General features: G+C 41.2%; 1 protein-coding gene across 1 annotated transcript; it reads right to left on the bottom strand.

Annotated features, from left to right (window-relative positions):
- Positions 1-6,070: 6,070 nt before the first annotated feature.
- Positions 6,071-14,605, bottom strand: LOC139386508 (leptin receptor gene-related protein-like). Its single transcript, XM_071132085.1, has 4 exons — positions 13,805-14,605; positions 9,891-9,966; positions 9,418-9,604; positions 6,071-8,973 (listed from the first exon to the last, which is right to left on the bottom strand). The coding sequence occupies exons 1-4, from the start codon at positions 13,818-13,820 to the stop codon at positions 8,869-8,871; spliced, it is 384 nt and encodes a 127-aa protein (XP_070988186.1). The 5' UTR covers positions 13,821-14,605; the 3' UTR covers positions 6,071-8,868.
- Positions 14,606-14,663: the final 58 nt, after the last annotated feature.

Raw genomic sequence — 14,663 nt, 5'->3', positions numbered from 1 at the left:
AGCCGTTTGGTCCCAGACTAGGTGCGCCGGTACCGCTTGCCGTGCGGTAGCAAACAGAACCGACTGTGATTTGGGTGGCTGGCCTATGACAATTTTTAGGGCCTTCCTCTGATGCCGCCTGGTATAGAGGTCCTGGACGGCAGGGAACTTGGCCCCAGTGATGTACTGGGCCGTACGCACTACCATCTGTAGCGCCTTGCGGTCAGATGCCAAGCAGTTGCCATACCAAGCATTGATGCAGCCAGTCAAGATGCTCTCAAATGGTGCAGCTGTAAAACTTTAGGATCTGAGGGCCCATGCCAAACATTTTCAGCCTCCTGAGAGGGAAGAGGTGTTGTCGTGCCCTCTTCATGACTGTGTTGGTATGTTTGGTCCTTAGTGATGTGGACACTGAGGAACTTGAAGCTCTTAAGAATCTCCACTATAGCCCTGTCGGTGTGAATTGGGGCATCCATCCATTTCCTGTAGTCCACGATCTGTCTTGCTGACGTTGAGGGAGAAGTTGTTGTCCTGGCACCACACCGCCAGGTCTCTGACCTCCTCCCTGTAAGCTCTCTCATCGTCGTCGGTGATCAGGACTACCACTGTCGTGTCATCAGTCGTGGGTGAACAGGGAGTATAAAAGGGGGCTACACACGCACCCCTGATATTTTCAATAAATAAGTGCAAACATTTCTAAAAACAGGTTGACTGCATCAGGGGTATTGTTGTAGAAAATAAATAACTTTTGAATTCAGTCTGTAACAACAAAATGTAGCATATATCCAGCGGTATGAATAATTTCTGAAAGCATTGTACAGTGCATTTGGAAAGTATTCAGACCCCTTGACTTTGTTACAGCCTTATTATAAAATGTATTTTTAAATAATAATCCTCAATCTACACACAATACCCCATAATGACAAAGCAAAAACAGTTTAGAAATGTTTGCAAAAAAAACATCACATAAGTATTCAGATCCCTTACTCAGTACTTTGTTGAAGCACCTTTGGCAGTGATTACAGCCTTGAGTATGATGCTACAAGTGTGGCACACCTGTATTTGGGTAGTTTCAATCTTCTCTGCAGATCCTCTCAAGCTCTGTCAGGTTGGATGGGGAGCGCCGCTGCACAGCCACTCCCGCGTTGCCTTGGCTATGTGCTTGTGGTCATTGTCCTGTTGAAAGGTGAACCGTCGCCCCAATCTGAGGTTCTAAGTGTTCAGTAACAGGTTTTCATCAAGGATCACTGTACTTTGCTCCGTTCATTTTCCCCTCAATCCTGACTGGTCTCCCAGTGCCTGCCACTGAAAAACATCCCCACAGCATGATGCTGCCACCTCCATGCTTCACTGTAGGGATGGTGCCAGATTTCCTCCAGAAGTTACGCTTGGCATTCAGGCCAAAGGGTTAAATCTTGGTTAAATCAGACCAGAGAATTTTGTCAGGTCCGTTGAGGGACAAGCGTTATGTAGGAGTGATGGCATCTGACATAACATTCTGAGTAACCGGCCTAGTTGCGTGTGCGAGCATTGAGAAATAAATGTACGCATACAATCATTATTCAAATTCATCCAAACTGCTTGTGCACGTCAACGGGCGTCTGCGTAGCCAGGCACTAAAATAAAACTTATATTTTAGATGCTTGATGTTCTGCAAGTCCCGCCACTCCCATCTACTCCAATCTCTCTCCATGATAAGAGTCACTGACTCAAAGCCACAAGGGGGTAGAACATATTTCAACATACAAACTCACGTGGGTGATTGACTGGAGTTCCACGTGGCGGTAATGCACCTTAAAAAAAAACTAGGTACCCCTTTTATCTGTGGATTAATTGTCAGGGTAGAGAACGCATGATTTTGTATGACTCAAAACGAGTCCAACTTCTACAGATATCGAGCATTTAAAAAAAATATATACATACACACAACCTGTATGCTTTTCAGGTAAAATAACATTAGCCAGCAACAGCAGGCTAGTGTTTCAACCCATCCCCAAATTAATTATTGGTTCACAGTTGGATTTGCCAATTTAACCTGCATGTCATGAACGTGTCTGGTGGGGTTAGACAAAAATCAACATACACCCGTGCGGAACTGATTAGGTCAAGGTGTAAAACAAAGACATCCTACAAGACAGATCGGTTGAGAGACAAGCATCACCTAGGAGTGACGTGATCTGATATAAGACAATGCCTTTCTCTACCTCTTTCACTCACCATGCACACATACCTTTGAATGAACTTGGCTTCTCTCATTCTTCTCCCTAATGGTAGCCTACTCTGTAAATTGCACTGATTTACACTACTTTAGGTGAAGGAGTTGCGCAAAATAACAAACAAAGCCAACACAAGATTAGCAGGTTACCAATTATTGGAATGAGTCATGTTGGCTACTGGAAGCAACTCTGCAGGGTAGTGACTAGCTGTCACAGGCAGTCATAAAATCTGATTTTAAACCTAACCTTAACCACACTGCAAACCTTATGCTTAACCCTAACCTTAAAATAATTTTTATTTTCATGAATTTAAAATAGCCTATAAAGCCAATTGACTTTGCAGCTGACCCATCTAATGAGAATCGCTCAGCTCCGCCTCAAGGACAAGATTTAGTCAACCTGCACAAGATTATGGAATGAAATGTTGTTACGTGAGTTGTGTAGGGTGCAATTGCAGCCTGAAATTCAGGGCGTTCCTGCATCTGTAGGATGCAGGAACCCCTCTTCGCCCCCCTCTTCTACTTCTATTGGTCCATTTTTAAGCGAGGACTCCAGTACACAGGCGGGAGGCGGGGCACTCCAGGACAGTAGGTGGCGGTAATGAACCACAACGTTGGATGTCAATCGCCGATAAACCCCACAGACGAAGAGGCAGGGGTGACAATGGTAGCTAGCTAGATAGGACTATGTCTACAGTTGTCCTTCACCCGCCTGTCGGGCACTGTTTTCCCGCAGTACTGTTAACAAGGGCAGTTGTTCGGGAGGCGTTTAATATACTGGGTGCTAGCTAGATAATTAGCAAGCTAGGACTTCGGTACACAGCAGGTGGGAAGCCGGTTAGGCATCTAGCTAGCACACTGGTAGACAAGTGTCCTTCGCACCCGCCTGTCGGGCACTGTTTCCGCAGTTCTGTCAAAGAGGACAGATGTTCTACAGGCGGGAGCAAAGACCTGTGTGCTAAGTTGTTACCAACTAGCTAGCTAGGAGGATTTCGGTACACAGCAGGTGGGGGCGACACCGGTAGACAGTGTCCTTTGCCCCCGAAAAACAAATACGTTTTTATTTCCCTTTGACCCACATTTTAAATCGCATAGACAATCATGGGAAACACAAAATCACATGTGTCACACAAGCATTCCTGCAGGAACCAATGGGATGCTCGGAGGGAGGGGGGGGGGGGGGGGGGGGGGGGGGCTTCCTGCACATGCAGAAACGCCCAGATGCAATAACGCCCCGAATTGCAGGGATATTGAGATATTGTTCTTTCAGTGTCCATTGCAAAATGTTTGCCTCAGTAGGCTACAGCAACTTAACCACACCTTGGCAATAGTCAATTGGCTGCACGATAAAACACACTTCCCACCGGGCACAGAAAACAATTCAAAGTCTATTCCATGTTAGTTCAACGTAAATTTAATTGAAATTATGTGGAAACAATGTTGATTTAACCAGTGTGTGCCCAGCGGCTTGTTTCCATGGGGCAGCCACTTTCGTACTCACGTGAGTGGAGCACGACTACGCTTCTGAACTTGAATTCCGACTTGAATGGGACAACATGAGTGAGTTAAGATAAGGTACATACGTCAAGGTTAAGAGATGTTAAAATCCTCCTCACCCTCTCTCGAGGCAAAAGGCTAGCTGACTGAGCCATCTCTCCCTACATAAAAAAAAGCTTTGAACGTGAAAGACGCCTTACCCAGAGATTAGTCCACTTTTCCACAAGGAGGGGGGTTATAGAATGACTAACGTATTTATGAAGTATGAACAGGCGGTCCGGACTCTGACTTCAGCGTAACTATCTTCCCTCTGTGTGCTGTCGCTTGCTTCTTCGAGTTTAGTCTGACTTGCTTTCCGCGTGCTCTTTAAATGCCCCTTGACTCTCCAGCGTCCGCCTCTTTCTCTCTCTCCCTTTTAGCCTTGATGCAGACTACAGAAGGATCACTCTCCCGACGCGCTCATTTTATTCTTCATGGACTTCAGTCTCTCTCGTGCGCGCCCTCTCTTTCTATGTTTGTACCAGTTTTGATGCTGGCAAATAGCCTACATAATAAATGACATCAAACTGACATCATCAGCATTCATGATTCTAATAGGCCTATCTCAGTCAATCCACATCAGCAGTCCATCCAGCCAGACAATTCAAAATCTCCTGCAGTCATTATACTGCGTAATACTCCATTAGCCATCTGACACGGCAGGGCCACCCACAGTATCCTAACAGTAACTTTCCCTGCATATCTCACCTGAGGGGGAGTTTCCCCCAGGTACAGATCTAGGATCAGCTTCCTCTGCCCCTGGTCCTAACATTAACTATTCGTGGGGGAAAAGATCAGTGTCTAGGGGCAACTTCACCCTACTTCTCTAAAGTCATGCACCTGCATGGTAACTGTTGGGCGGCCAACTGTGAGCAGTGAGTACTGGCTATAACCATCTGTTACACCTTTGAGGAGTTGTGTTCAAGGCTAGACAGGCTGGTCCAAACAGCTTTGATTTCTAGGCTGTTGCCAGGCAACTGTTGTCCCTGGTGCCAAGGGTGGCTATCACAGTGTCCCTTCTTTTTGTTCATCCTTCCTTCATCCTGCTCCCTGAGCATCTGCCTCTGGTTCCAAAGGTTGCATGTTCGAATCCAGCGTTAGAAAGTTGTTTAAGACTTTTGTTTTAAGCTTATCCCAAATCTTAACCTTTACCTTAAGCATTCATAGTTAATGCCTAACCTTATAAATTTGGGGTTAACACCTAAAGGTAACCCTAACCTTAAAAACGTAGCCTTAAACGCTTTGAAATTTTACGCTTGGAACAACTTAAAAATGTGATGGTTTGGGATGAGTTGGACCTCAGAGTGAAGAAAAAGCAGCCAACAAGTGCTCAGCATATGTGGGAACTCCTTCAAGACTATTGAAAAAGCATTCCAGTTGAAGCTGGTTGAGAGAATGCTAAGACTGCCTTGATGACACCTTTGCACAAAGGGTGGATACTTTGAAGAATCTAAAATATATTTTGATTTAACACTTTTTTTGGTTACTACATGATTCCTTCCATATGTGTTATTCCATAGTTTTGATATCTGCATTATTATTCAACAATGTAGAAAATAGTAAAAAATAAAGAAAAACCCTTGAATGAGTAGGTGTGTCCAAACTTTTGAATCATACTGTAGGTAAATCAGCACTCAATGCATTAAATGCTGCTAGCAGTACATCTCCAAGAAACTAACAACTGCACCATTAATAAATTTGTCTAATTATATCCGATTCAGTAATAAGATTCAATAAAATGATTGCTCTACTTGCCAGGTGGGACTGTGCCAGTAAACTGCACTTGTTCTGGCATTCTGTCCCAAATCTTTCTCTCCATGTCAATCCCTTTCTGATGTAAAGCTGCAAAGATGGACTCAAAAGATGGCCATTGATATATTGACATATTAAAAGCAAAGAGGAAATATATTTCAATAGTGCTTTAATTAAGGTTAGTCTGTTTTCTATGTATAGGACTTTGTCAGGAGTTTCAATACAGGTCTCTCTAGTGCTCTCTAGTGGTTTGAAAGTGCTGTTAAGTTTGGGGTTCACGCTTACAGTACATACAGTACATACAGTACATGTATGTGCAACACAAAGACTTCATAATGAATGATAGCTAATGAGACACACATATCATTTCATGATATGAGATCATGCGGAAATGTTGTTAATTAATTTGACCCTTCAGTGAAAACAAGACATTATAGCATACTTCTAGCAACATTAAATCAGTATGAAGTGGTGTTGTTACATTCGGTTATTAATTGGAATATTGCAAAACATAATTATATAATGCACTATGGGCTCTCAGAAGGCTATACCAATATAGAATGTAAAAAGTGACTCGAACTTTTTGAATCAGTAAAAATAGTACATTTTACTAGGCACTTTTGGGTGAACAGAAGTGGGCACTTCGTTAGAACAAAAAACAGCTAAATGTATAGTATTAACATTCCATGTGAAAACTCACCATTCATCTACTGTACCAATGTAGCCCATGGTTCACAAAACCCCATTTTGGCTTCTGTCCTCAGTGAAGATAAACATATTAAACACATGTAATTCAAAAATACATTTGTTAACTTAATAATACGGGTGTAACATAATTACTCAATTGGAATTAATAATGCGTTTAATAATCATAGACACTCGTCAGAAACCATGGTGGGTGACTCGTGTCTAACTTATTTTCTTAACTGTCGTTTGGTGTTACTGTAAACATTTGCATCAAGGCCTAGAATAAGGCTTTTTTTTTGTCTTGGAGCTAAATGTTTAAAATGACAAACTACAAAAACGTTGACCTGATTATCTAGTCATACCCAAAAAATCATATAAAATAGATATGGATAAACACATACAACCATAAACAAAAGTACACACGTAATCAACTGCAAGAATGAGTATGGGTAGATCATTTGAAATGCTTATACTTAAAATAAGCAAGATACATTTTCAAACAGAATACTCCCTGAAAAGAATAGAAACAGAATGTGGTGATTACAACAAAAATCATTCAACAATATCCGTAATATGATACGTTCATTGAAGCATAACGCATTTATAAGTTGTTGCAATCATATACAGATACATACACAGACATACATATACAGTTGAAGTCAGAAGTTTACATACACCTTTGCCAAATACATTTAAACTCAGTTTTTCACAATTCCTGACATTTAATCAGATTAAAAATTCCCTGTCTTAGGTCAGTTAGGATCACCACTTTATTTTAAGAATGTGAAATGTCAGAATATTCGTCGAGAGAATAATTTATTTCAGGTTTTATTTATTTCATCACATTCCCAGTGGGTCAGAAGATTACACACACTCAATTAGTATTTGGTAGCATTGCCTTAAAAATTGTTTAACTTGGGTTAAACGTTTTGGGTAGCCTTCCACAAGCTTCCCACAATAAGTTGGGTGAATTTTGGCCCATTCCTCCTGACAGAGCTGGTGTAACCGAGTCAGGTTTGTAGGCCTTCTTGCTCACGCACGCCTTTTGAATTCTGCCCACAAATTTTCAATAGGATTGAGGTCCGGGCTTTGTGATGGCCACTCTAATAATTTGACTGTTGTCCTTTAGCCATTTTGCCACAACTTTGGAAGTATGTTTGGGGTCATTGTCAATTTGAAAGACCCACTTGTGATCAAGCTTTATCTTCTTGACTGATGTCTTGAGATGTTGCTTCAATATATCCACATAGTTTTACTTCCTCGTGATGCCGTCTATTTTGTGAAGTGCACCAGTCCCTTCTGCAGAAAAACACCCCCACAACATGATGCTGCCACCCCCGTGCTTCACGGTTGGGATGGTGTTCTTCGGCTTGCAAGCCGCCCCCTTTTCCCGCCAAACATAACGATGGTCATTATTGCCAAACAGTTATATTTTTGTTTTATCAGACTAGAGGACATTTCTCCAAAAAGTACTATCTTTGTCCCCATGTGCAGTTGCAAACCGTAGTCTGACTTTTTTTATGGCGGTTTTCGAGCAGTATCATCTTCCTTGCTGAGCGGCCTTTCAGGTTATGTCGATATAGGACTTGTTTGACTGTGGATATAATTACTTTTGTACCTATTTCCTCCAGCATCTTCACAAGGTCCTTTGCTGTTGTTCTGGGATTGATTTGCACTTTTCGCACCAAAGTACATTCATCTCTAAGAGGCAGAACACGTATCCTTCCTGAGTGGTATGAAGGCTGCGTGGTCCCATGGTGTTTATACTTGTGTACTATTGTTTGTACAGATGAACGTGGTACCTCCAGGCATTTGGAAATTGCTCCCAAGAATGAACCAGACTTGTGGAGGTCTAAAAAAAAAAATTCTGAGGTCTTGGCTGATTTCTTTTGATTTTCCCATGATGTCAAGCAGAGGCACTGAATTTGAAGGTATGCCTTGAAATTCATCCACGGGTACACCTCCAATTGACTCAAATTATGTCAATTAGCCTAAAATAAACTTCTAAAGCCAGGACATAATTTTCTGGAATTTTCCAAGCTGTTTAAAGTCAAGGTCAATTTAGTGTATGGAAACATCTGACCCACTGGAATTGTGATACAGTGAATTATAAGTGAAATAATCTGTCTGTAAACAATTGTTGGAAAAATGACTTGTGTCATGCACAAAGTAGATGTCCTAACCGACTTGCCAAAACTATAACTTGTTAACAAGAAATTTGTGCATACATACATACAGTTGGAGTCATTAAAAATAATTTTTCAACCACTTCACAAATTTCTTGTTCACAAACTATAGTTTTGTATTACATACATACAGACATACATACATACATACATACATACATACTTACAATTACAATTGTAGAGAGGTGGGTCCTGTCCAGAAACAACCACTCTTCCCTTGGTGATATTTCACCACATGCATATACCTATCCAGTCTTCACATTGCCTAATCTCAAATCGACCCCTGGATCCTACACCGCATGCACTTGTGGAGATCAGAGAAGATTTGACTGGTATAAGCAATATGGTGAAACTTCCACCTAGCAAGCCTATCAGAGGGCAAGATGGAGCTATTACCATATTACTTACACCTGTCAAATCCTCTCAGATCTCCACAAGTGCATAGGGTCTAGGGGTCCATTTGGGATTGTGGCTCTGTTTGGCCAGAGATTCACAGACGGTCTATCACTGCTCCTAGCTGAAGTCGTCTCCCCCTCCAAACCCCAGGAAGAAGCCAAGGATGGTGAGGAAGATGACAACGTTGCCGGCCATCACCAGGCCACAGGCCCCCAACTGGATCTGCAAGAGAACAGGATAATGTTCATTGGGTACCAAACAGAAGAAAACTAAATGAAACAGGGATGGACTACCTGGACTTGTCAAATAAGAAAGGTACATTTTCATTCTCTGTTGTAAAACATCTGAAAATGTTTTCTGTTGTGTGACATGAACACAACCTAGATAGGACACAACTAGTGAAAGTGTCATAATTGCATTTATTATATACACATTACAGGTGTACTAACCACCTTCAGTCACCTTAGCTAGTATTGGGTATCATCGGGACTTGTACTATCTACCTGTCACAACTACATGTAATTTAAGTTCAGCTCTCAATATCCAAGTCATTATAACCATTATGAGATTCAACAATTTAACTGAGCCTGAACCAGTTATTCATGGCATAAAGCAACTAAACCCAACACATGACAGTCATTGGCCATTGACAATATCAGGACTCACTACTGCACGCCGGGCCATTATGATGGGAAGCGCGAACGCAGATACCACAATTCCCGTAGTCAAGAAGTATGCCAGCTCTCTGCATGCGTTGCTGGCCACATCACTGTCATCACTGAGCCTTCTGGATATAAAGGTGGGGATAGGAGCGAGTACATAGAAGAAAAGGACGAAGAGGGGCCAGTACACCCTGTGAAAACAAATCAGTTGTGTTAACATTCATCTAGTTTATTTGTCACAGATTCAGAACATAGCAAACGCCATCAGTGTAACACCTATTGTGGGTCTCGAACACGGGCCACCCAGCCCACATGCAAACCCACTAATCACTGCTCCAATAGGGTTAACCACCTTGGGGGAAAACGTGACACTAATATAGGCATTAAATCGCAGTTAGTTACATAGTTAACTTCCACATTTTGTCCCATTTAGCAAGAGTGTCTCACAGATTTCAGAGGTAGGGGGCAAATACGTACCCATATTGCTCCAAGGCACAGCTCAACAGGAGGAATGTCAAGCCAATGGCTCCACTGAAGGACAACCCAACCAGTGCTATAGGATGACAAAAACAGAAATGTTGAGGTAGTTATAACTTTAGAGACAGGGTACTTAGCAAGATAGAGTGGTAGACTATTCAGTAGTGTCACGATGTTGCCCTCTTTGGGTACAGCGAGTACCATCCCCCTCTCTCTGTCTCCTACAACTAGGCTGCTGTGGTCAGAAAGGTCGTAAATTCCTGGAGGAGATTATCTCCTCATTGCCACAATATAGAGACAGAGTGGATTTTCATAGAGAACAAAGGAATTTCTTCCACCTCACAGAACTTGAGGTCCGAACAACATTTATGTTCTGGAGAAGGTATAAAAGATTGGTGAAGAATCCAGCTAAGAACTGGTCCGTTTGGTGCAATTTTGTGGGGCTCATGGGAGACGCTGCGGCCACATTACCATAACGCTGTTTATATAATAACCTCAGATATTAGGTTTACATCTACAGTGCCTTGCGAAAGTATTCGGCCCCCTTGAACTTTGCGACCTTTTGCCACATTTCAGGCTTCAAACATAAAGATATAAAACTGTATTTTTTTGTGAAGAATCAACAACAAGTGGGACACAATCATGAAGTGGAACGACATTTATTGGATATTTCAAACTTTTTTAACAAATCAAAAACTGAAAAATTGGGCGTGCAAAATGATTCAGCCCCTTTACTTTCAGTGCAGCAAACTCTCTCCAGAAGTTCAGTGAGGATCTCTGAATGATCCAATGTTGACCTAAATGACTAATGATGATAAATACAATCCACCTGTGTGTAATCAAGTCTCCGTATAAATGCACCTGCACTGTGATAGTCTCAGAGGTCCGTCAAAAGCGCAGAGAGCATCATGAAGAACAAGGAACACACCAGGCAGGTCCGAGATACTGTTGTGAAGAAGTTTAAAGCCGGATTTGGATACAAAAAGATTTCCCAAGCTTTAAACATCCCAAGGAGCACTGTGCAAGCGATAATATTGAAATGGAAGGAGTATCAGACCACTGCAAATCTACCAAGACCTGGCCGTCCCTCTAAACTTTCAGCTCATACAAGGAGAAGACTGATCAGAGATGCAGGCAAGAGGCCCATGATCACTCTGGATGAACTGCAGAGATCTACAGCTGAGGTGGGAGACTCTGTCCATAGGACAACAATCAGTCGTATATTGCACAAATCTGGCCTTTATGGAAGAGTGGCAAGAAGAAAGTCATTTCTTAAAGATATCCATAAAAAGTGTTGTTTAAAGTTTGCCACAAGCCACCTGGGAGACACACCAAACATGTGGAAGAAGGTGCTCTGGTCAGATGAAACCAAAATTGAACTTTTTGGCAACAATGCAAAACGTTATGTTTGGCGTAAAAGCAACACAGCTGAACACACCATTCCCACTGTCAAACATGGTGGTGGCAGCATCATGGTTTGGGCCTGCTTTTCTTCAGCAGGGACAGGGAAGATGGTTCAAATTGATGGGAAGATGGATGGAGCCAAATACAGGACCATTCTGGAAGAAAACCTGATGGAGTCTGCAAAAGACCTGAGACTGGGATGGAGATTTGTCTTCCAACAAGACAATGATCCAAAACTTAAAGCAAAATCTACAATGGAATGGTTCAAAAATAAACATATCCAGGTGTTAGAATGGCCAAGTCAAAGTCCAGACCTGAATCCAATCGAGAATCTGTGGAAAGAACTGAAAACTGCTGTTCACAAATGCTCTCCATCCAACCTCACTGAGCTCGAGCTGTTTTGCAAGGAGGAATGGGAAAAAATGTCAGTCTCTCGATGTGCAAAACTGATAGAGACATACCCCAAGCGACTTACAGCTGTAATCGCAGCAAAAGGTGGCGCTACAAAGTATTAACTTAAGGGGGCTGAATAATTTTGCACGCCCAATTTTTCAGTTTTTGATTTGTTAAAAAAGTTTGAAATATCCAATAAATGTTGTTCCACTTCATGATTGTGTCCCACTTGTTGTTGATTCTTCACAAAAAAATACAGTTTTATATCTTTATGTTTGAAGCCTGAAATGTGGCAAAAGGTCGCAAAGTTCAAGGGGGCCGAATACTTTCGCAAGGCACTGTAATTGCTGTATAAGATGAATGAGTGAGGATGATACTGTTTGTAAAATTGTGTAATGTGATTTTGGACTGTTTAATGAAGGAAACTCCAATTCCCTTTTGAGTTGAACTAAATCAGAGACCGCCCATGAGCACAGTTATGGTCAGGCATCCTGAAACAGGCCCTTTTCTGCAATTTCGAATAAAACCCCCACCTTGAGAATTTCTCAACAGACCTGTTTCCCTCAATTGCGAGAGGACCAAGGTTTGAGTAGACTGCTGAATCTTTTAACCATCCCACGTGGTTAAACTCTTAGACTACCGATACCGACAGAACAAGAACAAGTCTTTGATATTAATTACTAGTCTGCAGCTAGGAATTTGGTATCATTAAACGTGAAGAACGACAACCGCCGAAACATCTATAACATGAATGAATGTCACTGAACTATCCATTCTAACCACGACAGAGAAAGGACAGACTCTCCAACCGAAACTAACTTTTCAACAGAGATCCCGACGACACACTGAGCATAAAATATATATATATATTGATTGCAATTGTTCCCGAATGAGTGAGCGTTGATGTGCAAAGGGTTAGCATTTCAATTGTTATAATTATCTCAGTCGATCCCAACTTCCTTTTGTACACCAAGCCGCAAAGCCGGTTTATCCCACTAGGGAAACTTGTTATCATTTCCTTGTAACTATCTACTGTTTGTTTATGCATTTCTGTGAATTACTTAGTAGGTAAATAAATGATTTAAGACAATTGATGTATGGATGACTCATACTGAAGACTGGGTTTGTGCAGATAACCAACAATTTACGACGTTTGGAATGAGACTAACGTGAGGTAAAATAAATAATTAATTAATTAAGAAGACTATTGATCAGATATGAAAATATCTGAAAAGTTATATTAGGAAAATTAGAACTTTCTAAATCTGAAAATTTTCCTTGGTGCCCCGACTTCCTAGTGAATTACATTTGCCTGATTAGTTAATCACGAAATGCTAATTACAGAGAATCTTTGATAAAAACTAAGTCTTCAACGATAGTAAAGACACGACAGTAGAATCTAAGGAGTCAAATGTCCAATCCAGGGCAAGGGATTTAAGTAGGCTATTTCAAATACTCAGGGTTATGACATATACAACTTATAACAGTAGTCCCTCAAGCAAGAGTTGGTTCACAGTTTTCAGTGTGGATTGGCTTCCACCCCCTCTATTGTGAAATTATAAGCACATAATTCTCAAGTAGCCCAATAAATCATACTTGAATCATCAATGTATGGAAATTCACAAGTAATTTGTATCCTTTTGTTATATTTCAATACTGGACAAATAAACATGCATGCAGCTCTGTAAAGTACTTAAGTAAAAAATACTTTAAAGTACTACTTAAGTCATTTGTTGGAGTACCTATACTTTACTATTTATATTTTGACAACTTTTACTTCACTAAATTCCTAAAGAAAATGATGTACTTTTTACTCCATATATTTTCCCTGACACATAAGTAGTAATTACTGGGTGACTTTCACTTGAGTCATTTTCTGTATTTCGGTATCTTTACTTTTACTCAAGTATGACAATTGAGTACATTTTCCAACACTGAGTGCACGGTCAATGTATCACAACAAACCAAACGTGATATGTGACAGTAACAAGTGGTCGTATGTGGACTCGATACAGACAATGTTACACCTGACTTACCAGTGGCGGGAAAACCTTTTATGGAAACATGTTAAAGAGTTTTGTAGAGCAAGTACATGTTTTTTAGTTTTTTTTAATTACCTTTAATACCCGCCATTGTCTTAAACGTCTTAAATTTTCTGTCAGTTCCTCTTCTTTGTGCTTTATTTGTTGTGTTGACATTCGAGACTGACTTCCTATTTCCTCCTTTGAACTTTTTATTTGCGTCAAACTGACTTTCTTAAAGGAGCTGTTTCTAATACCGACGCGTGCGCAACAATGGGTCAATTCAGGCTTATATTATTGACAACGTGTAAACTATATTTCGTCTCCTAATGTTTATTGAAAACAAAAAAGAAATGTGCACAATGAACACTTGTCTCTCAAATACATCGTTACAGTGTTGGTTAGTTAGCTAGCATTGACATGAAATCAGTCAAAACAAGACAAGTTATGAAGAACAATATACAACTAGCTGAAACGAGCCACCTACGATGCCCCATATGCTTCATTGTAGCTAGCTTTGTGGCCACTCACTAACAAAGCATGGCTTTCCGGTGTTGTGCCGAAAATCTCCCCCTGCCAGAATTCTCCCCCCTTCGGGTTCTTCATTGCTGCGACTTGCTTGCTACTTCAGATTTCTGCTCTTTGCTCCTTTGTCTGTTTAGCCTACATTACTACATTTGCCCATGTCGCCCGTACCCAAATCCGCTACTGATTTTTGTAGCGGAATTAATAAATCTCTCCCATGTCTTATTCGACTAGTATTTTTGAAAGTGTAATGATAATAATTCAGTCATAGTTGTTCTGAAATAATTATTGCTTGCCAACAATGATTATTTCTGGGGGCGCGCTCATTTCGCTTGAACGCTTTCTACTTTGCGGAACGGTTTGTACTGAACTACACCAACACCGTTTGGTGCGTGTGGCTTGAAGCAATGACTGACGTATTTAAAAGTGG

The sequence above is a fragment of the Oncorhynchus clarkii genome, chromosome 28, assembly GCF_045791955.1.
Source record: "Oncorhynchus clarkii lewisi isolate Uvic-CL-2024 chromosome 28, UVic_Ocla_1.0, whole genome shotgun sequence".
In the NCBI taxonomy this organism is placed as follows: domain Eukaryota; kingdom Metazoa; phylum Chordata; class Actinopteri; order Salmoniformes; family Salmonidae; genus Oncorhynchus; species Oncorhynchus clarkii.
The sequence above is the reverse complement of the archived record's forward strand: the minus strand, read 5'-3'. Positions and strand labels throughout refer to the sequence as shown.